Raw genomic sequence first — 24,508 nt, 5'->3', positions numbered from 1 at the left:
AGTGCTAATATATTTTACAGGGATGCCCAACATGCTATAACTCTAAAATAACTTCTTCTCATATTTATGATACTAGTGTAACAACCAGAGTAGTATTTTTCATGGCCATATTTTTCATGAAGTAATAATTCTGAAGGGGTTTGTTTCTCTCAGTGGCTGTAATTCCCATTGATAGTAATAGGACCAAACCATCTACATCATAGGATGCAATTCCCACTGTCTCTCGTAGATGAAAGGATGCCAACAAAGTAATAGGAGTTACGTGCATTTACAGAGAGAGGAATAGACTCTGGGGGAATGTTTATGTACATGTCTTTAAATATGGAATTCTTCATTTACTTAAGTAAACAAAAGTTCACACACACTCACGTTCTGCTAACATTACAGCACTGACCTTATGTCATCTTTTTACATTTCTCTCTTTCCTGAGGAAATGCAATATCTGCGATAGCAGAATAAATTGCAGTTAATCCTGGATATGGGTCTCTTGGGTGGGAATTCCACGATCCATCAATTTAAGAGGCTGCTGTTATAGTTGGAGAAGTAGAAATGAATAACATAAAACCACAGAACCATGATAACATAAAATAAACTTTTTCTGTATTTTAGGATGACTATGACTACTTTCAGGCTGAGTGATACTGTTGGAGTGAGAGTAGATCAGGAGAGGAGAGCAGAGAATAAAATCACAGCATAATTCACCATCAGCTAATTAGATTTTTATGTTTCTTTCCTCTTGGACTATCAAACAGCCTTTTTGAGATAAGTTAGGTGCCATCAATATATCACTTCTTTCTGTCTCTGTAGGGTCTTGGATTCAGCATTGTGGGAGGCCAGGATTCTGCTCGGGGACGCATGGGGATTTTTGTGAAGACTATATTCCCAAATGGAGCAGCTGCTGCTGATGGAAGACTTAAAGAAGGTACTAGAAGCTAAAATCCAGTGCTGTTGCACAGGGGTGATTCATAAACTTGTGTGTTTTTTAAAAAAAATATTTTAAAAGCCCCAAATTGCTGAGAATGTAAAAATTAGAAAGAAGCAGACTCTGAATCTGTTTGTGGTCTTCTGTGGGTGGTTGTGTTGATTTTATGTCCAGGGGGTTTTGCTGGTAGAGTTGTGTGGATTTGTGCAGGTGGTGAACGAAGGGGGTGTGCAGCGGTAAAAGGCTATGCATTTTGGGGATTAGTGAGTATGCTGGTTATGCTGTTGTGTGAGTGGTTGTGCTGGAAGAATTCTGTGAATTTGTCTGGGTGGCAGTTGGGTGCTTGGGTGTAGCAGTTGGCCAATTAGATTTAATCCATCATCTGTGAAATCTCCCTCAGGCAGCCAACTAAATTGTTGCATGAATATTAGCTGTAGAGTAAGGATGATTGATTGATTGAATTATCTCTGATATCACAGTGGTCTAGGACTCTTGGCATGGCATAGAGACATGCCTTACTGTAGCTGTACACCTCATGGTGTAATTTGTAAAACCAAAATGGCTGAGAACTTGAAAATTGGACAATAACATGCAGCAAAACCCAGTGATGGCTCAGCTTGGTGATATTCTAACAAAAGTAGCTCTCAGCCATGCTTGTAGCTGCTTCCACTGCTTCACACTGACTCAACAGACATTTTAGGCCTCAGAATGACACACAGAGTCACATTCCTGGAATCTTATTATATAGATAGTGGGGAGAATCCAATTCTATGTAAAAGGCCACAGAGACAAATTAGTTCAACACAGCTGAAAAACTATAGCTGCTCGCCTTACTTGTGCGTCTGGAAACTAATGGAAGGGTATCAGAATGTGAATTCATCTTATCAATCTGTTCAACAGAAAGTTGGTCAGACCACTCAGCCTATTTGGGTTTTTGCTGTGCTTTAAGAGAACAAAATAACAGAAGGACTAATACACCAGGAAGACTTTCCATGCCTGATTTCTTTTCTTCTCTGTGAACCCTGTTCAACAGGGCCAGAAGCTCTGCTTGCTTAGCTGGGGAAGTGTATTGCAAAGGGGTGTCCATATGGGGTGTATCAGAAAGGCAGGGTACAGAGAAATGTACTTCAGAGGGTCTATTTTGGGATCTTGTTGTTGTTTAGTATTTTTGAGCACCCACCGTGTACAGGACACCTTCATACAACATATGAGAACACAGTCCCTGCCCTGCTGAGCTTACTGTGTAGAGTTCACATGACATGATGAGAATGGTCACAGGGTTGGAAGGAGGAGAGGAAGGACAAGAAAGACAATAGGATCATGCCACTAGTTAGTAAAGCATGGACATGGCCTGATTTATTACCGCCTTTCCTGCCTTTCAGGTTGGCTGTATAGATTCACGTCGATTAGCCATGGCATTGTGTGTGCTCACATATTAGACTGATTGGTAAAGGTACCAACTGACCGTGTGTTTAGAATGTCGGTTTACATAGCACTGCAAGTGCCGTCTCTTCTGCAGGAAGGCACTCCTATGTAATCTTTGTGCACTGGCCCTGAGAAGCCAATAGTTACCAGTTAGCCCATAAATCTAACAGTCCTCCACTCGTCAATCACAGGCTGGTCAGAGCTCGGTTATTCAGTTCTGCATTGGATTAGGAAAAGGTGGAGGGAAGACTCGGCAGATGATAGGGCACTGTCTAATTGTGCACAGATGTAGGTGTGTGTAAGACTGGAGAAGAGAGATCTGGATCCTGCTCTCTCTTCCTCCCTAGAAAGAAGCAGCTCAACACAGCTGGTTGTAAGTATTGTGACCCAAAGCCTTGTAGTACTGAGCAAGCAGACATAGCTCTGGGACTTGTTTGGGGTGAAGGTGTCATTGACTCTCAGCCACCTCTTTGTGTTCAGCTCGCTTTTCTCTCTGAATACTCTCAGTGTACTAAATAGAATGCCATTCGTGTTCTGTGTGTGGGCCTAAGGCCAGCTTTCTCTGTATGGCCATGTGGGTACCATAACATTATGCTCCACTCTGATTTCCAAACTCCTGGGATGTCCTAGTATGGGAACAATGTGAAGAGACCGTGGGCCCCTGTTAGACTCCACAGCGGGAGCTTCCACTCCAAAAATTCTGACTCCGGTTAAAATCCAGAATGTTTTCAATTGGTCTGTTATAATAAAAATTGAAGGTGAAGAATCACAGTCGAAGAATATTCTGTGCTCCACTACTTCAGCACTATATTAACTACAAAGGCATTACAGCAAATGGAAATAAATAGAAAACAATTAAAAGCTTTTTGTAGCGTAATAAATCGGGAACCGTGTGGTAGCCCATTGCTTTGCTAATGTCAAGGAGCAGTCCTGTATCTGTATACTATACTCTATCCAGTGTAAATGCTGACTTGATTTTTGCATCTGATTGCCAGGGGATGAAATTCTAGAAGTTAATGGAGAATCTTTACAAGGGCTGACCCATCAGGAGGCCATTCAGACGTTTAAGGTAACAGAATTATAGACACAGTAAGAGAGAGAGAGAGACTGTATTTCTCATTGCTTAGTACAGTTTAACGCCATGGTTTTATTTTCCGCTGCCACAATTGATTGTACACATGATTCACTGGATGATGTGTTGTTGTGTGTCAGGTGACTATATAGTCTAATAAGTTCTCTTCCTTTTTTAGCAACTCAAGAAAGGTGTAGTGACCCTCACAGTGCGCACGAGACTGCGCAGCCCGAGCCTCACCCCATGTCCAACTCCCATTTTAATGAGTAGATCAAGCTCCCCAAGCTCCAGTGCAAGTGGAGGAACACCTGCACCTGGCTCTGAAGATGGAGACACTTCCTCCTCGTGTCGCAAAGGCCCAGGACCAAAGGACAGGATCATCATGGATGTGACGCTCAACAAAGGTTAAAGAAAGTTTATTACAGCTCAGCTGGTTAAACTAACTTGGAAAACGGGTGTTATCCATCTGAATGTGTTTTCCAGTGAATTCCCAACACACAGGCTAATACTCTTATCCTAACACATGTTCCCACACTAATCTCATCCAGAGGTTCTCATCTTGTTCAGTCTGCAAACTGCAAAATGACTGAAAAATCATCCTGTGACCCATCATATCCAAGAGTTTTTTGAAAAGTTTCCACCGTTTTGATCTGCAACCAACAAAATAAGGTTGAGGGTCTTACGAGGAGGAGGTCCTTGTGCTACTGGGGTAGGAAGGTTGTGGGATGGGTCAGGTGCTGCTGGGGTGAGGGGCTAATCTGTCTGTCGGAGGTTTCTCTGTAGTTACTGTTCCCATAGACGCTAAATGTTCATGTTCCTCTCATAAACCTCCACAAAGCTATCACTTAAGCCGTGCAGCACACTCAGAATTGTCAATTAACTGAACTCCAGAAAACATTCTCCTTCCTCAACCGACTTTCTTCAGGCCCTTCCTGTGCCAGACCTTGGTGGCAGGTACTTAAACCAAAAAGCAGAATTTAACCAAATGGTAATGGAAGTGAGAAACATGGTTTAAGTAACTTTCTTGCTTAAATTTCCTAAAGTTCCTCTAGACACACCAATTATATTTTATTATGCACACTACGGTGTTACATCTGTAGACAGAGCAGATGCCGCATTATGTTCCTGACGCTAGAGGTATTTTACAGAGAGATATTATAAAGCAATGTGTGGCTGAAATGTGGTTATGGAGGTGAGTAGGATTGGTCGTGGGTGAGGTTGAAGTTGGTCCTCTCACTCGTGGACCTCCTAAAAGAGGTTAAAGATAAATATTTTCACTTCTAATTGCAGTGTGGTTTTGGCACACCCCAAAGACCAGCTCTGAAACAATGCACTATTCCTGGTTATCAGTGTGATTGGAACATAAACATTCCTGTGTCCTGTGTGATTACAATCAAAAGGGACTAAAAGTTTTTCCTCTTTCTTTGTTTGTTTTTTGCAGAGCCAGGGGTTGGGTTAGGCATTGGTGCCTGTTGTCTCACGCTGGAAAATAGCTCTCCAGGGATATACATTCACAGCTTGGCCCCAGGATCGGTGGCTAAAATGGATGGTAGATTAAGGTGAGTTATGAACTGAAAGCAAAAAAATGCTGGTGCACTTTTACAGCATAATGTTGAAATCTGCCTGAAGACTCATTTTCAGCAATGAGGCAAGTACTTTAAAAAAATCCATTGCAGCTGGGGTTTTTTGATGAGTGACTTAGATGATTGGAGCAAAATTAATAAGAATATGTAAGTTAAAAAATTACAAAGGGGTATTTAAAAATACCTGAAAACATTTCAAAGCCTTCATTGATATGATATGGACAGTTGCTTAGTCCTGAGGACGGCTGTTTTAGAGATTCCAAGAGGCAACGCAACCTAATGATATATGTCCAGCCTGGAACCAACAGGAAATGAAACTTAATGTCAAGTGTCAGAGCCAAAATGAATCAGCAGGAGATTTCCGCAGCTCTGTTAGAGTTTAGTCGCCTGAAACTTTCTTGAAAAGAGCTGTGGGAATTTTCTGCAGCAAATTGCGTCTCTGGTTGCAGCACCGGATTAAGTGACCGGAAATTATTTTATATTCCACTCCAGGTTTTCTTATTTGGCTTAAGAGCTGTTGGGTGAAACTACAGCAAGGTCCTTCCGGCTGCTATGTTCCTGCCTAGCTGATTCAGTTTGGGTGGAGTGCCCATGCATGGGTACCTATGCGCACTTGTATGCTGTGGAGATTGGCTCTGTGCCAGCCCCATGTAGGTCAATGCAGAAGGCTACAATGGAGATGGGCCAAGGCTGAGGCCACAAGACTCTCAGAGACATTAATCATGTGGCCCAATATAGAGGTGTGCAGCAGTCCTGCTCAGCCCCCCTAGGTCAGGGAGAGGAGGGAAATTTCACCACCTCAGTCTCTCCCAGGGCCGCCCGGTGGGGGGGGGGCAAGAGGGGCAATTTTCCCCAGGCCCCGAGCCCCACAGGGGCCCCCATCAGAATTTTTCAGGGCCCCCGGAGCGGGGTCCTTCACTCCCTCCGGGGGGCCCGGAAAACTCTTGCGGGGCCGGGCGCAGGAGCTTCTTCTGCTCCCGGTGTTCGCCGGCGGGGGGGGGGGGTGTCCTTCCGCTCCGGGGCGGAAGGACCCCACACCGGCGAATTACCGCCGAAGACTGAGCGGGACCCGCCGCCGAAGTTCAGCTCGGTCTTCGGCGGTAATTCGGTGGCGGGGGGCCCTTCCCTTCCGGGACCCGCCGCCGAAGTGCCCTGAAGACCCGCGGCGGGGGTCCCCCTCTGCCGAATTACCGCTGAAGACCGGGCTGCACTTCGGCGGCGGGTCCGGCTTCGGCGGTAATTCGGCGGCGGGGGGGGTGGTCCGCCGCGGGTCTTCGGGGCACTTCGGTGGCAGGTCCCGGAACGGAAGGGCCCCCCGCCGCCGAAGACCCCGGGCCCCCAGAATCCTCTGGGTGGCCCTGGTCTCTCTGTACTCTATTTGCATAGAACCTAAATACTCTTTTTATGTGGGTGTAGTGGATTTCACCTATTATGAGGACCTGGAACTAGCAACTTGATTCTGGGATAAGAGGGAAAATTAATGTATTGGTTGTAACCCTGCCAAAAATGCTCAAAATTATTACCAGAAAAGTAATGTCTTTTTTCCAGGAGACAATATTTTAATATTCGCTTGCTTACCTTTAAACCCATTTTGAAAATGTCTCCAGTCTTAGCTGTGTCTGTGTATAACAGCTGCATCATTTATTAGGGTAAGCGGTTGACTATATCCGTTCACGCTTCCCAGTTTTCTAGTTCACTCTTTGAGATGTTTCTTTGTGAGACATCTTGTCTCATCAGCAGTTTTTGATTCCATATGGTAAAGCTGTGAAGGTGGTTTTGATTTTGGTTTCACAAAACCTTATTAGTCAGATTCTGGCTTTGCAAAACAAGAGAGGGTTTGGATTCAGATCCTACTTATCTGTACGTCTGTGTGTATAAATGGTTCCAGATTTAGCCCATTTCTAATTGTTATATGGTTGCCTCTTTGTAAATAAAGACTTATGTCTTCGGGTTACTAGGTAAACCAAACCTAGTTATGTCTCTCTAAACATACAAACTGTCAAAGCAGTGATAAAATTGCACAACGCACACACCTTTCACTTTTTTAACCTAAAAGAGGGTGTGGACTATTGAAATACTATTACGTGACATCAACTGCCATTTGAATTTGCTTCTGGCAGTTAGACTTTTGGTGAAAACTACATTTCAGTTAATCATTACAATTGATTCAAATTAAAAGGGAAGTTAATTAAAGTCAGTAGATTGTATGAAAATCCCTGTTAAAGATGATGTTTTTAATCATGGAAAATGCAGTGGTAATATCTCTAGATGATTCTCCTTGCTTTGAATAGTTCCAGATGTCGATACTCCAAGAGCTGTCAACAGTGAAGGAACTGAAATGAACAATTTACAGTCTTGTCACAGAAGAGGTGTTGTTTGATCAAACTGGGTTCTGTTACCCCAATTTCAAGTGAAAATGAGGTGCCTCTCACCCCATTTCTCTTTAGTTCAAATCTGAAACAGTTTCATAAACTCATAGTACGTCATGAGCGCCAAACAAACCCTGTTAAAAAGATGCTGTGTGTTTAAGTAATTCAGGATGGTGGTAAAGAATAACCTGTCTGCATAGAACGTTTGGCTTCTGTGCTCAGAAAACGATACCTACAACTGAAGCCAAACATTCACTTTCACTCTTGTCTGGTGCAGTCAATTTTATACACTGATGAAATACACTGTGTTGCACTGACAGTAAGTGCAGAAAGGAGCATTGGATCCTGCTGGTGGTTGCAGTGAAGTCAAAGTGGTATCATCATGCACATCAATGGGAGCAAGAGCTGGACTGTCTTTTGCAAATCAAATCTCTTCCAGATATGTGTCTTTGAAAAGTTTGGCCACTAGTCAACAGCCCAAATGTTTTATATGAGACAGATGTGCTAACTGGCTGTATTTGTCTTTCTAGCCGGGGTGACCAGATTCTGGAGGCAGATTCAGTGAGTCTGCGCCATGCAGCACTAAGCGAAGCTTATGCCATTCTGAGTGAGTGTGGTCCGGGTCCAGTCAGCCTTATCATTAGTCGTCATCCCAACCCCAAGGTGAGGAGAAGACAGCTTCATATAGCTGCATGTTGCTTTCCTTTGTTCTTGCAATCTGGGTCTGAATGTTTGAGATGTGGTGAATGGAGAACACTTGTATTTTCTCTCCAGGTAATTTCATGGACTGTGTTACACAGGAGGTCAGTCCAGATGATTATGATGGTCCCTTCTTATCTATGAATGCATAGTTGTGTTGGACCTTTCTTGTTGCATTGGCACTACCCCCCAGTTGTAGCTTTAACTGGGAAGACTTATTTTTCTGTGAGATATTTCAGTTGTCATCCTCGCTGATTTGTTTGCAGTTGGACTAAGTGACAAACCTATGGATTTGAAGCTGACAAAATAAATACTGTACATATCACCTTCATTGTTACAGTCGCTTTGGGTGGAATTGAATTTGAACAGTAGCTGCCAGGGATAAATATTAGCAGATTGAGTCAATAAACTATAATAAAATAATGGATACGGCATCTTTTTGAAATGTTAACCTGTCCAAACATCGAAGTTTTCCTGTAGAAAAAATGAATCTGTGATGTCTTGCTTCTGCAGAATCTATTCCAGGGGAATTTTAAAATGTCTGCATTTATAAAGTCTATAATTATTTTCAAGCAAATTACTTCTTTTATCGGTGATGAAAGATAAGAGACTCCTTCATCCAAGCAGTGTGGAATAATAACTTGTTTCATTTTACCATCCAAAGAATTTCATGGGCATATAAAACCTTGTAGGCTGTACAGGAATGTAGTTGGGAAAATATTTGTTTTAGGGAGATCAGAAAAGCTTTGACTTTTGAATTCCTAAATACAAATGGAAACCTGTTTATAAGGCACAAGTGCTCTGAATTCTAATTTCCCCTATTGACCAGAATGATTTGGCATTCCTGTCCTGGAGGTAACAATATGTAGCTTGAGAAAAACTTGTAATGTAGGTTCCACGGGTGGGATTTATTTTCTGGCAATTCAGATGTACAGATGATAGGCACTAGTGGGCCTCCATACAAGGCTATTGAGTGATCACTGCCAGGGCTTCTGATAACTGAAGGAGAGGCAGTTCATCTATCGGGTAGAGCAGCAGTTCTCAAATTGAGGTCCTGAGACTCCAGGGGGCCCTTAGAGATTGCATGGGGGGGTTCTCAAAATGCCAACAATCACACCAATGATAGATAGACTTTGCAGTAAGAAGCAGGCACATCCGTCTCACTGGATCTGTAAGTACTCAGAAGCTCTTTTCCTTAAAGCATTACTAACAGTAGATGTTTATGTGAGTACACATATATACCTTTGTCCATCAGTTTTTCAGCTGGGGGTCCGTGATTAACACTGCATTTGAAAAGGGGTCCGTTGACAAAAAAAATATTTGAGAACCTCTGGGGTAGAGCAAGGGACAGGGAGCCAGAATTGGGCCAAAATCTAATACCAGCAGAACTTCAGAACAAATCTATGTATTGTGTTGGACAGTGTTGTAGTTCATTGATTGCAGTGTCATAAGGCACATTGTAAGCGTGAGACTGTGGGCACCGTGAAACAATTATCCAGGAGTGCAAATCTCCTCCCTGCCCTATCCTCATTCATCTCAATTGAGTGTTGACTCAAGAGCATAATGCTGGCCCTTCAACTGTTCATTGGTTGCTGATCACTTCAGAAGCTGGGGTTGGAATGATTCCTACATGGTGGTGAGGATTTGGAAATACAGTGCGAAGAGGGCATATATGAAGCCGTGAATTTATTCCCCAGACCACAAATGCTAATTAATAATTGCATTTGTCCCTCTTCACAGAATAAGTTTGACACTCCTGATATAGACAGAGCTGAAAAAAGAGATCTTGCTGGAGTTGGTATTTTGTTTTTTCTTCTCGTTGCACAAAAAAGGCATCCTACATAATATAAGGATGGCCATACTGGGGTCAGACCAATGGTCCATCCAGCCAAGTGTCCTATCTTCCGACAGTGGGCAATGCCAGGTGCTTCAGAGGGAATGAACAGAACAGTCAATAATTGAGTGATCCATCTCATTGTCCATTCCCAGCTTCTGGCAAAATATTGGACCTTCCTGGACCTTACATATACCATAAACACTATGATGAGACAGTAGCACAGAACTCTCAGCTTGGTGCGGGGAGGGGTTATGGCATCTTCACACCACCTTTGTACCCTCTAAATCCTGGTTGTTCCACGATCTGCAGTATAATTTAGACCACTATTTAAGTTACAGCATCCTGTCCCTGGCTGCCTATGGGCACAGCGCTGCCCAGAATCTCCCCAATCCTGCAGCCTCACCTAGTCCCCCTCACACGCCTCATGCTGGGCTTGCCTTTGGATGTCTTCCTCAGCTCCCACCCCATGAAATCCTCCCCTGGTGGATCCGGGGCTTTTAAGGCCTCTTTATACCACTTGAGACCTTTTACAGAAAATGGCAGGAATGTGGGTGAGGCTCTTGGTTAATATTCCTCAGCTGCAATGCCATCCCATGGTCTGAAAACAAATATATTTTTGTTAAGGTTCATGTTTCATACATCTTTATATTTAATCCCCCACTTCATCACACAAAAGCGCCGCAGAAAGTTTTGTTACTGAATATACAAGCTTCAGTATTTTTATGTATTTCCAAGAGAAATACCACAAAGGTTTTCTTTCTTCTGTTATTCTTAGTGGATGTGGCATTTAAATTATGTTTAAACTGCTGAGTTTGCTTAGGGATAATTCAGATCCTCTTAGTTCAAAGAGGTTCAGCTTTCTGACCTGTCTTTGTGCCGAGTTATAATTCATGTAAAGTTGAGTGAATTGAAATCACATTGGGCATATCTGAAAACAGAAACCTGGGATGTTATGTATTCCTGCTCCCCAGCAGCTCCAGTTCTAACACTATGTATAATGTTTTCTAGAAATTTCTGAGGGTGGGTGTGTTAGAATAATCCAGATATTTCAAATGCAACATGTCACTGCAATGTATTTTTATGTGTGGAAAGTATTACAGTTACCAATTACCGATTTTATTTATTTATTTACTTGGTAAAGGGGGGAATTAAAACTAAAGTCAGCTAGTATTTCAGAAAGTCTGGCTTTTTTGTATTTTTTAATTTAACATGTCTTTTACTGATGGAATATTTTAGACAAATGGCTGAAAATATATTTTCATACACATTTCTCTAGAACATCAAGGTGGTGACCTACTTAGATTAAATGCATGGCACGATAATGCGTTTGCTTTATTTATGCAAGCCTGATGCAACTTTTATATTTAACATTTGTGCATTTAATGTGACACTTTGACATCTTTCACTTTGTAATAGGCTGGCCATGTTTTCCGCATACCCCTTCTAAAGAGACCAGCTCAGGGGCTCAGAGGAAGTCTGATTCAGAGCTAGGACCAGAACTTGGGAGCTCTTGGTTCACATTCCTTTGCTCAGACCTCTAAAACAACAGTAAATCTTGACTGAATATTTGTGATGATCAGTGCTCAGACTTATCTTAGCTTCTTATGTTTTACAGCAAACTCACATCATCTCTTTTCTACTAAAATTAGGTTTCTGAACAGGAGATGGATGAAGCAATAGCATGCACCACTCATCGAGAGAGCAAGGATGCCTATTCCCCTCATGTCATAGGTAGCAACACATTCTTTTTCTATGTCGTGTCAGATCTGTCCATTATTTTTCATACATGGCAACATTTACTGGAGTGCTTTTGGGATCTTTGCAGTCATAAATATTTGAAACTCCTATTGAGAAATGTTCCACTCTTTCCACAGTACTATGTTAATTTAAAAATGTTATGTATTTCAGTCATAGCTGCTACGTAGCTCACATCCTTAGCACTGTATGTCGGTTTTAAATATCTCTGAGGCACCAATCACCATAACGTCAGAGTGTGAGGAGGTTACTACTCCATCCTGATCTAATGATCAGGACAGAGCATTTCATTCTGGGACTGGGAGGCTGCACAGGACACACCTCCCTGTTCAAGAAAAGAGTAGCTACAGTCTAGTTCATTTTTAACAAATTAGATATGGCCATTAGGCTGCTGGCAAATTTTCAATGTGGCTTCTCAGTTGGGATGTCCCATCTGTATTTGAACATGACATTAGCCATTTCTAAAATCCTACAGATGAAAGTGAACCTGTAGGAAAACGTATGAACTCTAATCACATTATTCCTTAATAGGAGACAAAGAGAATATTCCCCTTTTTGCTTCAAATTAGAGGAATGACCAACTAGCTGGTTTTCAGACAAAAATGTTAGTGGTTTTTTTTTTTTTAAATCAAGCTTATTTACACCAAAATGGTTTTCTGTGAACAGAGATGCAGCCATTTTGGAGCAGACCTTTTCCAGTGACCTCCACCCTCCCTCTCCTAGTGTATGGCTGGAAGCAGGAGGGATGCTATCTTTTGTGATAAATTTAGATTCACGTTCCTAACTTTTGTAAGCTAAGTAACTAAGTAGCAGCTTATCTGGGGGATGGAGAGATACATTAGAGACTTGTTAAATAAAATAAAATTTGTTTTTAAAGGAACTCAGAGAATATGGTGATGAGCACTGTATAAATAACAAGACAGACCAATGCTCTGCTTGCTTGTGTACATATTCTATAGCTTTAATTTTTGGTCTCTAATTGAATCATGTTTAACAGGGATTCTGCAGAAAAGTCCATCCCCTAGTGTGAAGGCCAAACAAGGAGAGGCCTCATCACCCCTGAGCTGGACAATGAAACGATTCCTGGAGCCTGCAAGTCGGGTAAACAAACTAAAATACAACACAAAGAGATGACTTTTTAGGATAAGCTTTTACTAATGAATCGGATTGCTCAGAACAAAAGATCTAGGCTTCTTCCATGTCACACCCGTGTCATACTAAGGGGTTCCATTAGTTAAGCTATATTGCTGGGACACAGGGACTGTCAGCAATAGAAAACCCTCCTTTAGGTCTGCTCTGCAGGCAGCTTCTAGAAGCGACCTCTAGTGGGGCTGGCCTGGAAGGCTGTCCCCCGAATAGGACCACAATCACTTATCAGAACCCCACTTGTGGTTTAATTTCAGTCTTGTAAAAAGTGAGCTCTGCTTAATGGTGTATTCATATGGGCACCGAGATGATGAGTAGAGTGTGGTCCTTGGAACATGGAATCTGCTCATACATAATCGAGTAATTGGCTTCTGTATGTTGTAATAGTGGTGGAATTTTTTTTTTCTGGAAAGGCCAAGTAGGAAATGCAGTCAGTCCCAGGGAGGGAGTACAAGTACCTGTAGTCTCTCAATAAGGGAGGAACTTAAAGGGAATTGTAAAGGTAAATGGTTTAACCCCTGATTGTTGTGCTGTATACCCCCTCTACAAACCGAGGGTGTCTGAAAATCATGTCCCTGTTGGTGCTGAAATATGCTTTCAGGTGCCTAACGTCAGCCACGTACGTTTGAAAATGTTGGCCTTAAGCTCACTGTGGCTCAGTGCCCCTGTTTGTAGAACTGGGATATTAAGATTTACTGTAGTTACCAATGCGTTATGAGGCTGAAGTTCGTGATGTTTAGATAGTACCCACACAGGGTGCTATTAACATAACTGACCACTTATCACCAGTTTTATTTACTTATTTTCCTTTCAGCAGGGATCTGTCAGCTCTGAAACGGAGCTTTCCCAGTTCTTCTCACAAGATGGGCCAAGTCAGGGGTCGTTTTCTGACACACACGTAACGGGCTCCAGTGAGGAAGAGCAGCTCCGTCAGAAAAGTGGAAACAGCTCTTTGGATGACAGCTCCCTTCCTCCCAGCAATCTAAGTAAGCCACGGAAATTGACAGAAATGGCAAGATATATGTGGGGTGGTCATTGCATGCGTTGTGTCAGGAATGCCATGTTTTGGGTAGGAATGCCAGCTAGTACAGTGCTAGCCAACAGGCTGTAATGTGATACTTTAGAAAATGAAAGGAGAAGTCTAAATACAATGTGGACAGTGTGTGACTGTATTGCAACTTTGACTAGTTGACTAGAGAATGAATTTATATTATTGGTTTGGCTGACCAAATCTAAGTTATCATTGCAAGTTAATCAAACCGCTAGTGATTCTCTGATTGATTATGTTTAAATCAGACCAGTCTTAAATATCCCAGAGACATGAAACTTTGTCTTTACACCAGAATATATGGTGCTGCCATAAAATATTTTGCACGTTTGTGAGATCTTTCTCCTCTCTCTGGTCTACCTGGAACACTCGTATTTCTCTTCCATACTGAGTCTCCATCTCAATTCAAGAATCGCATAGGCATGGGAGAGCAGATATATTTCTATGCTTCTCAGATAGTCTCTGCTCTTGTCAGTATTTGTCTCTGAAATTTCATTATTTAACTCAACAAATCAATGTTGGATATGGTTTGTGTGAAAGACACTACACAAAATAAGCTTGTATTATATTCTGTCCATATGAATATATATATATAGTTTTTTTAATAAGAAGGGTATGACTAGGAAGTCTTAGCTCACCCAGCCTTTAGAATGAAACAGACTGTGTGCTTGTGTTTTGGCTGCGTGTCTTTCTCTCTCTCACTGTGAATCGATTAGGTCAGTTCTTTGCATAGATTGAAGCAGAATTACAAGGATTTTCCACTATTTGAATTTAAAAAATAAATGTGTGTGCGCTCCTTTCTCTTCTTGTGGGCACAGTCCTGGTTCAGAAGCAGGCTGAGAATAAAACCAGATGTGTAATGAATAGGAAGCATCCATAAATCACAAGACCATCTTTCATTTCTGGTGCTTTTTTACGGTAGGTATAGAGTGGAGGACATGGAAAAACAGCTCAGCCTTTCTACACAGACACAGCGAAAATCCTCTGTTGCTAACAAGCGTGTCTCTTTTAAAGTGGCTGCAGTAGAATGCTCAGCATAAAACTAGTCCAATAAGCGCAATTAAAAATGTAATCAATTCTTTTCTAGCTGCTAAAGAAGCAGGAACAACCAAAGCGGACAGTCTTGCTCCATCAACCAGTGGAAAGTCACCTGGTCTTTTCAACAAGCACGTGGAATTTGCCCGACAGGAGAGCCTTGATGGTAGTCCCAAGTCTGTCCGCAGCCCACTGCTGAGGCAGAGAAGAGTTGTTTTCTATGATGGCGATGTTAGCGACGAGGATGATTTTGTCAAGCAAGAAGAGGTCCACTTCCAAAGGAGGCAGTGGGACAAGAACCAGAAAAATGCCAAGGAAGAATCTGGCGTTGTCATCACAACCTCTTCCGCTGAAGTTGATGATGAAGGCCAGGATGGTGAATTGTCTCGACACCCTGGCAGTAAGGCAGTTACCCCTGTGTTCAGCAATTCCTTGGTGTCTGAGGAGAGTGCCCTAAAGCAAACGGAGGACTTGTCCTGCTTTCAGATCAAAGCACTTGATTGCTCAGGTATGCCTGAGAGTCATCCTACTAATCTGGGAGTGAAGGAGCTCCGAGAGGCACAGCTTGACTCTATGAGATCCCCTAAACTGGAGCACAAAGCAGTCACAAGAGTAAAAAGCATGATGAGCACGGAGTGCCGCAATCTCCCAAGGCAGAAGATGGAGGAGCACGGTTCCTGTCATAAGCCCATTGCCAGGACGCTTCCACATAGCAAAAGGACTGAAGCACCCGAGATCCCCAGGCAGAGCAATGCTGAAACAGTTAATCTGCTGCGGAATGAAGATGAATCATTTGGCCTGGATTTGGAGATCCAGGCCACTCCCATAAGAGTTGTGATAACAGGTTTACGATCAGGCGGAGCAGCTGAAAGGGTAACATTTTAAAAATATGAGTCACTTTGTGGATGTTTACTCTTGGGTTTCTCTTTGTGGCGATTAATATTTGATAAGTGAGATTTTACACATGCATGCAAACGAGAGATTTACCTCCACTGGAAAAAAAAGTCTCATTCCTTATCTTTTTAATATGCCATTAAACTACATGTTTTAGAGACATAGTCATGCCCCATCTGATTTAAGCGTGAAAAAGTCAACAGGCAAAAATGTACCAAAATGAAATAATCCATATTAGTCATTATTGTTTCAGGGTTCACTACGATTTTTCTACTTTGCCAGAAACAAAAAAAGCTTTATGTAAGGAAAAGTGATTTAGAAACATTAAGTATTAATGATAAAATGTACATTGCTTATTAATAGGCAAGAATTATATTGCAATTTAGGATGTAACCATTCTCTCCTATTATTATTTATTTATTATTTATTTATCTACTCTGCACTTTATCTGTGCTTGTTACAGTGGGGATAATTGCCTGACATGTGTACAGATTGCTGACCTTAGGCAAATTATTTAACTGTATGGAGAATTTTTGTGTGAACAATGTGTGACATAATGTTCTTCGCTGATTGAGAGACACTTTACTGTTGTGAGGGGGTATGGCATAGTGGTTTGAACAGGGGTCTGAGAGTCATGATTCCTGGATCCCTATTCCTATCTTAACCACTGATTCATTGTGTAACCTTGGGAAATATATTTAGCCTGTGCCTTAAAGGCCTGATACCGGCTCCTTTTTAAGGCAATGAAAAGATTCAAATTGATTTAATGGGAGATGAGTAGGGTCCCAAGTTCCTGGTCAAATGCGGGGAGGTGATAACTAGGAGGCAGCACTGCTTTGGGAGATCCTAAAGAAACTATGGTTCATTCAGCCAGAATACCATGACCCCTTCCTCATACCAGCCTCTTTGGGAGCCAAGCAACACCTCCAACATCTTCACTGAGAGGTACCTGGTCTCTGTGCAGAGTCACAAAGACTGGGAGGTTCCTTCTGTCATCAGATCTCCCACTTGCTAACCACAAAGCGTGAGCGACATTCTGTTCCTCACATTACTTGTCTGTAAACTGAGTATATTAATGCCAGTGTTCTGCCTTCTGTAACCACTGGAAACTGGGAGCATTGTGTGTAAAACATTTATGCTTGTACTGCGAGCTCTGCCCTCTGCTTCTGTGATAGAGACTCTCAGGTATTTACATTCATTTATCTCTGTAATCATATTAGGGATCTATGGGAAAGCTGACAGTAGGAGATGAGATTTTATCCATCAACAGTACCCCAATAAGTGGAATGACATCCCAGGAAATCTGTCTGTTCATACAGAATCTCCCCATGTCTGTAACACTAGAGGTGCAAAAGGCAGTATCAGGTGAGAGCATTTTTTCACTCTTATACTGTTGGTTTTGAATATGTGAGTAGGAAAAGCTTGATCAGGTGTTTTGTTGACCTGACATCTAAGATAATTCAGAAAAAATGGGGGGTGTGTGTGTGTGTGTTGTTGATGATGATGATGATAAAGCATTTCATTACGGAGCCAGATTTTCAGTCATTTATAACATGTCATCATGAAGTGCTGTTTCATCATCCTGACCTGAAGGTTTAAAGCTCACATTTAAAATAATAGCTCCAGAATATTTGACGGAAAGTATCAGAGTATTTAGAGCTTTTAACCATCTAATGTGGAGTCAAGTTAACCCATCAGGGAATTTAATTATGGAAGTATTAGGGTCAAGCATGACAATCAGATTTGCAGTCAATGTCTTGTTGATAAATGACAAGTTAATTTGACTATGCATAAGATAGTCTAAAGCTTTTAAATACTCTGATACTTTCCGTCAAATCTGTCTCTTAAAATGTGAAGTTTAAGTTGTATTTTGTGATCAGATAGTAAAATAATGAAATCCAGGCTCTTTCTTGGTAAATCAGAAAGTTCTGCTGCTCCGAAAGAAAGTGTAAAAGCAGAAGTGTAGTGCTTGAGTCTTGTTGAAATGGCTACTTGCATTTTTGTTGTAAAGAGTTGTTTCTAGTTTAGGTGGAAATGTTGATACCTAGTTCTACCCACTAAGAAGATTTATGCTTATCCTGCAGTATGCTTGTATCTACAATTTAAATGACTTATGCAGTGTGGCAAACAGTGTTTGAAAAGAACAGTACATGTTGCACATTCAGGAGCAGCACTACATTTTGTTTTATCTTTGCTAAAATACACTCTTATTTGTTCAACTGTTAATACTTAGATGTCTAACTAGCTTCCAAATGGGTGATGCTTAGATACCAGTAGTTTTTAAGGGTTTTCTGCCAGGCCAGGAAGTCCCATTCCTAAATCCCTAGGCTAGCCCCAAGCATTGTGGAGGCTTGTGGCAGCAGGGATATGAGCAAGTTGATGCTTTTCCCAAGAGCATACATCCCTTTCTCCCCTGCCTCCTTCCTCTGGTATTTCCTCCATTTTGCCAGAAACTCTTCCCAAACCCTGGGTACGTCTTCACTACCGGGGATCGATATATCGCGTCTCATCTAGACGTGATATATCGATCCCCGAACACGCTCCTGTCGACTCCGTAACTCCACCAACCCGAACGGCGGTAGCGGAGTCGACATGGGGAGCCGTGGACATCAATCCCGCGCCGTGAGGACGGTAGGTAATTTGATATAAGATACTTCGACTTCAGCTACGTTATTCACGTAGCTGAAGTTGCGTATCTTATATCGATTTTCCCCCGTAGTGTAGACCTGCCCCCTGTATACTTACTCCTTATACAACCCACCTCCTTGCTGTCATCTGTGATGTAACTGAGCAAACTGGGATGGGTGGGTGAATTGGAATGTGTGGATGGATCAGTGGACGGAGTTGTGGGCAGTCAATAAATTGCCTGCGAGTGGGCTGAATGTTCATGAGATGAAAGAGAAGATCTAAGACCACAATCCCGTAAACACTTATGCCCCCATAACCTTACTCACATGTGTAAAATTAAGCATATGCACGAGTGCTCGCAGGACCAAAGCCAAAGCATTTCTACAGTTTCTCATCAGTGCAGTACCGAAGCACCTCTGATTAGTGCACTAGTCTTCAGGTAATTCAGTGCAATTTATCTCAGCCTGGTACTGTGTATTCCTCCTCTTTGTTCTAGGGTTAATGGGAATGAACGCAGCCAGGCCCAACTGGCTATGTACTTACACTTGGAAATTTAAACAGGATACTAACCATCAAAGTTAAGAATGAAACAAATCATAATTACTCACTAAAAATAAGTCTTCCCTCCTCCACATATATTATTCTGATCCAGCTGGAATATGATTATTTCTGGAAATTTAAGAGTCATTACAGAAGAAAGGAAGGGCAGAGCTATAGGGAAACATTTAGCTGGTATATATGTGTATCTATTTTTGCAGTAAGAACATGATACTTTGTGTGTAACATTCCATTAATGTAACTAATCAGAGTTAAGTGGGTTTTTTTTGCCTCCCCCGCCCCCTTTTATCTTGATACAGCTGTGGACAGACTTACAAACCTCCTCATGTCTTCAGGGACGGATGGTTCAGATCAGGCTGACCCCTGCAGCATCCTTGTAGCTGAAGAAGAAACCAGTTCTGGGAAATGTGAAGAAAAGACTTTGCAAAACGAAAATCCAGACAGTATCACAAAGAGAACAATGCTGCCACCTGATGCTAAGACTGAAGAGGTGCAAGCCGGTGCCTCAGAGGTCAGCTGTGTCAAAGACTGTGCTGTGAGCCCAATCACTGATATTGATGACTTCAACAGCAAACTGAATTCTTCAGAGGCTAGAACTTCTCAGTCTCTACTGACAGTAGCAAGCCCCAGAGATGAGTACACTGCCGAGTGCAGTTGTGAGACAGAGGAAGGTTGTTCTACTAATTCTGAGCCAGATATAGCAAAGAAGGAGCTATCTGAAAAAAATGTGAATTATGCAGCTAATGCCCAGGGGATTTGGGGGTTATCAGTACTGGATTCCATTAATACAGGCAAGCTTTTTACTGTGAATAAAAGCTGCTTAAATAACTATTCTAGGAATTTTAGCAGTTTAAGCGTAGATGATTTGCCTGCAGCAGACTCTGTGGAACATACAAGAAATGAATCGTTTCCAAAATCAATGTATGGTGCTGCAGAGGATTCCCATTCAGACACGGAATCTCTCACCGAAGCCCCGGATTCTACTGGTGACGGTTTTCTCTTGCCATCTGCTGATGGTAAATCCTCTGAAACCTGCAATGTTACAGAGTCAGATGAGGAGCAAATTGAAATTTGCTGCATGAATAATGAGCCACAATGGCCCATTCAGGAGCATCAGCAGCTCACGTCTGCTAGAAGCGTATTTCATCATTCCCCACCATCCCCTCACACGGCAAAAGTTTTACAAACAGAGAGCTGTGCGGTATATAGTTCACTGGATACAAACAATGACAAAGCTCCATTTATACTAGAAGATCAATGTAATTCAATTCTACACACCCCACAGCATTTAAATATTGTTCCGGCTACTCCCTTACATTCTTTTCCCTCAGTTTCTCTACCAGATAAAGATACCCTCATGGATGGTGTTCATCCAGCTTGCTCCTTCCATAACAACGGTGCCTTAAGTACAGAAGACAGAATGGGCTTGGAGAACAATGAAAAATCTGTGAAACTGTGTGAGTCTTTCAAAGATATGGCTTTGCAAAGCAAAAATATGAGTTTCTGCACTACTGGGAAGGTGAATGGCTTGGAAAGCAATTTGCTGGACAAAGAACATCATGATAAAGAACAAGGATCCAAATTTGAAAGTGAACTAGTGACTAATGAGTGCAATCACAAGGTTAGTTATCATTCTGCTTTGACAAAGAAGGAAACAAACAGTTTGGCTAATTTGAATAAAACGGATAGTAATCGGATAGATTCTTTATCACAAAGCTCAACACTCACGTCTAGGTCACCCACTCCTCCTAAATCAAAAGATCTAAGTAAGGCTGGTACGACCCAGGACTTGTCAGGGAAAAATGAAAAAGTTAATGGTGTGCCATTGGGAAGAAGTTCTCATGCAAAAATCCAAAGCACCGGCACAAGCTCCAGCAAAGGAGTTACAGTACTGCACAGCCCGACCTCACAGAAAAAATCTCATCAAGAAATTAAGGCAATGGCCCAAAGGACTATTGTGGAAACCCTTTTAAATAGTCAGAGAGCCAAAACAGGACCAAAGCTAAAGGGCCTCACTATCAAAAGTAAAACAAAGGCAAATTCAGAAGCGCCGAGCTTTAATCCTGCAAAAGCTAGTGGGACGGATCAGAGAAGAACTTCCGTTTCTCCACAGTTATCACCCAAGCTTCTAGGAAAGAAAGTCTCTGGGTCCCGTAACCTACCTACAAATGTGGAACCTGGCAAGAGCACCCCACCAGTCTCAAAGACTCTTAAATCCGAGCAAGAAAATAAACCATCTCTAGCTGTGCCTGAAGAAACATCGCTACCTGTGTTGAATGGCAGCAGCTGCAGCCCAGTGGAAAACAATGAAAAGCAATCCAGGGGCAATGGTGAGCTAAGCGTTGCTGCGGAGACGGAGCATCAGAGATGCGGTGAAAAACAAAAAGAAAGGCAGGCTTCAGTGCAGCAGGATGTGTGTAATAAGAAGGGAGCTAAGATTGATGTTGGTGATTTCAAAGCTAGGGAAGATCTGCCCAAAGTAACTACCCCTCCTAAGCAGATGCTGAAAGGTGAGTATGTGAAAGAGAGAGCTGAAGACCATGGCACAGGCATAAACCTGATAAACAGCAGTCACCATGAAGGTGATATTCAGCAAGTAGGTCCTCAAAACCTAGGAGTCTGTAACAATGACTCCTCCTCGTTGAGTTCTCCCCCAATTCAGCAAGAGCAGCCAGAAGGCCAGGAAATCCAACGCACATTCATTGAGGTGAGGTTATCCTCCTCTTGTTCCTCCCTAGCACCATCATCAGAGCGGCTGTTGTTGGAAAAGGCAGACGCTACCAATACAAAGATCAGCCAGTTAACTGAGGAGACAGGGGATGGCCAGTATTTCACTCAAGTAGACACCGTTGGGGATGAAAATCGACACAGTGCATCCAAAACTGTGACGAGGACCTACTCAATGCCAGCCCAGTTGTCAAGTCGTTTGAGAGAGGACAGTAATGTTATAGATGTTTCAGCACACCCCGTGCAAGGTGTTCAGAGCAATGTTTCAGGGATGCTAAAAATTGTCCATCTCAGGGTGCTGAATGGCCAGGGCACCCGGGATGGAAAAGAGCAAATGCACACTCCCCAAAGTGTCCAGAAACCAAGCCTGGAGCCGCTCTCTTTAGCTAATGAAAATACCTGCCTTGCCACAGATAAACTAAAAGCTTTCAAGGGAAATTATTATTATTATGAACTGAACTGGCCACAAGAATCTACCTCATCTTTCTCTGTGAAACAGAGGATCAAATCTTTTGAGAATCTGGCAAATTTCGATAGACCAATTGTTAAAGCTATAGACATACATTCAACCTCCATGAGTTCTAAACCACATGTTGGTAGACGAGCATCTAGTGGGATATCCTCCATAAGCAGTACCAGCACAAATGATGCAATGCAGACATTGAGGCGAAGTTTGAGTTCATGCAGCGACAGTCAAAGTCCAACATATCCTCAGAAATCACAAACAAATGTAATCTTAACACATGTACAGCAGAATTCATCAGACAGCAGCAAAGATGACACTCATTTAAAGAAGAGCAAGGGAGAAGACACTTCAGGAGCTCTGCATGTCTCATCACCCAACACATCCCACATCCGAAGAAGCAGGGGTTATGGCAGGCAGTCACTGTCCCGCATGAAGCTCCGAGAGCTCAGAGCATTGAGCATGCCAGATCTTGACAAGCTGTGCAATGAGGACTTCTCAGTGGAACCCGAGGCCACCCATTTCAAAACAGAACTGGAAATTACACCCAGGAAATCACTCGGCCTGCCTGTTGAAAGCGTTTCAAATCTGAATGCATCTTCTGCCCTCTCCAACCTTGCAAAAATGAACCGGCTGTGTTCTAAAGGGAGTAGTCCTTGGAATAGTGGCTCGGGGACTCCTGGGTCAGCATCTGATGATGATGTACCACATGACAGCTCCCCAGATAGGAAGCCATCAGAAAAAAGCTGGTCAATCAGGTTAGTTTAATGTTCTGTGGTTATTGATTGAAAAAGCATTTCCTGAAATATTGTTCTTGTCATTCCTGCAGTCTTTTCTCAGGCAAAACTTCTAGTTATGTAGGGCCTAATCGCAAGCCCATTGAAGTTAATTATATTTCAATGGACTGGCTTTAGATCAAGTCCTCACTCCGCTATCAGTTGAACATAGTGTTTCTCAAGCCTTATTTTTTAGAAGTATTGTATATTATGGCCGTTTGATGAGGAACACTGCAGAGGTGGCTGCATTTCAGTAGTGTCTGAAATGCCCTGTATAAAACGGGCTGGATCCCATGAGGTGCTGAGCGCCTTTTGAAAATTCCTGAGTACCCCCAACATTCGCTTAGGTCAAGGCACTGAAATGAAGCCATTGGAATTTTAGGGTGTTGAGCAGGTTAGAAGAGATTCCACATTTCCCTTCTCTCTAGCCCTCCTTCACTTTCTTTCCTTTAACTCTCTCTTTTTTTCTTTTTTTTTTTTTTTTTGGTAATCTAAAATGAGATAACTGTGGTTCCTTGCTCACCTGAGATGGGAGCCTGTCACCGTAGTTCACTTTTCCTAATATGGCAATTACTGAGCTCACCGACACTCTAATACAGGGGTAGGCAACCTATGGTACGCATGCCGAAGACGGCACGCAAGCTGATTTTCAGTGGCACTCACACTGCCCAGGTCCTGGCCACCAGTCCGGGGGGCTCTGCATTTTAATTTAATTTTAAATGAAGCTTCTTAAACATTTTAAAAACCTTATTTACTTTACATACAACAATAGTTTAGTTATATATTATAGACCAGGGGTCGACAACCTTTCAGAAGTGGTGTGCCGAGTCTTCATTTATTCACTCTGATTTAAGGTTTCGCGTGCCAGTAATACATTTTAACATTTTTAGAAGGTCTCTATTTCTATAATATATAACTAAACTATTGTTGTATGTAAAGTAAATAAGGTTTTTAAAATGTTTAAGAAGCTTCATTGAAAATTAAATTAAAATGCAGAGGCCCCCGGACCTGAGTGCCACTGAAAATCAGCTCGCGTGCCGCCTTCGGCACACGTGCCATAGGTTGCCTACCCCTGTTATAGATTTATAGAAAGAGACCTTCTAAAAACGTTAAAATGTACTACTGGTACGCGAAACCTTAAATTAGAGTGAATAAATGAAGATTCAGCACACCACTTCTGAAAGGTTGCTGACCCCTGCTCTAATAGCAATGGTTTTTTAAATAATTTCCCTTTGTTTTATCCTGTTGGTGGTTTAAAATCTTAAAGAAAGATATAGGGCTTGATTTCCAGGCCCATTTAAAATTGGCCTCCCTTTTTGCACTCGCAGTATACAGCATTTCGACAGTTAACCGCTTGAGTCGTGTGTGCAGTCAGATGTGTAAATTGCCTAAAGTGAAGATGCTGTAATGGAAGGCACATCTGAAAAAATGTTTCACTGTTTAAAGAAATAAAAGTAACAAAAGTGGTGAAATAAAGCCCGGGTAATTGATGCTAATGTGAAATGTACTATACTTAGTATTGAAACATATCCCTTCATTCTGACAGAAATACAATGCTGCGTTTTTACATT

General features: G+C 42.2%; 1 protein-coding gene across 1 annotated transcript in view; it reads left to right on the top strand.

Annotated features, from left to right (window-relative positions):
• Positions 1 to 24,508, top strand: part of PDZD2 (PDZ domain containing 2) — a 188,858-nt gene that overhangs the window by 141,927 nt on the left and 22,423 nt on the right. Inside the window, exons 9-19 of the mRNA XM_045021789.1 lie at positions 808 to 922; positions 3,343 to 3,416; positions 3,598 to 3,823; positions 4,861 to 4,978; positions 7,902 to 8,034; positions 11,557 to 11,638; positions 12,660 to 12,763; positions 13,623 to 13,794; positions 14,944 to 15,764; positions 17,006 to 17,150; positions 19,271 to 22,919. Coding sequence (XP_044877724.1) covers positions 808 to 922; positions 3,343 to 3,416; positions 3,598 to 3,823; positions 4,861 to 4,978; positions 7,902 to 8,034; positions 11,557 to 11,638; positions 12,660 to 12,763; positions 13,623 to 13,794; positions 14,944 to 15,764; positions 17,006 to 17,150; positions 19,271 to 22,919 — 5,639 coding nt within the window. The remainder of the gene's footprint in view (positions 1 to 807; positions 923 to 3,342; positions 3,417 to 3,597; positions 3,824 to 4,860; positions 4,979 to 7,901; positions 8,035 to 11,556; positions 11,639 to 12,659; positions 12,764 to 13,622; positions 13,795 to 14,943; positions 15,765 to 17,005; positions 17,151 to 19,270; positions 22,920 to 24,508) is intronic.

Source organism: Mauremys mutica, chromosome 6, assembly GCF_020497125.1.
Source record: "Mauremys mutica isolate MM-2020 ecotype Southern chromosome 6, ASM2049712v1, whole genome shotgun sequence".
Lineage (NCBI taxonomy): Eukaryota > Metazoa > Chordata > Testudines > Geoemydidae > Mauremys > Mauremys mutica.
This window is presented reverse-complemented; position numbering and strand designations above follow the sequence as displayed.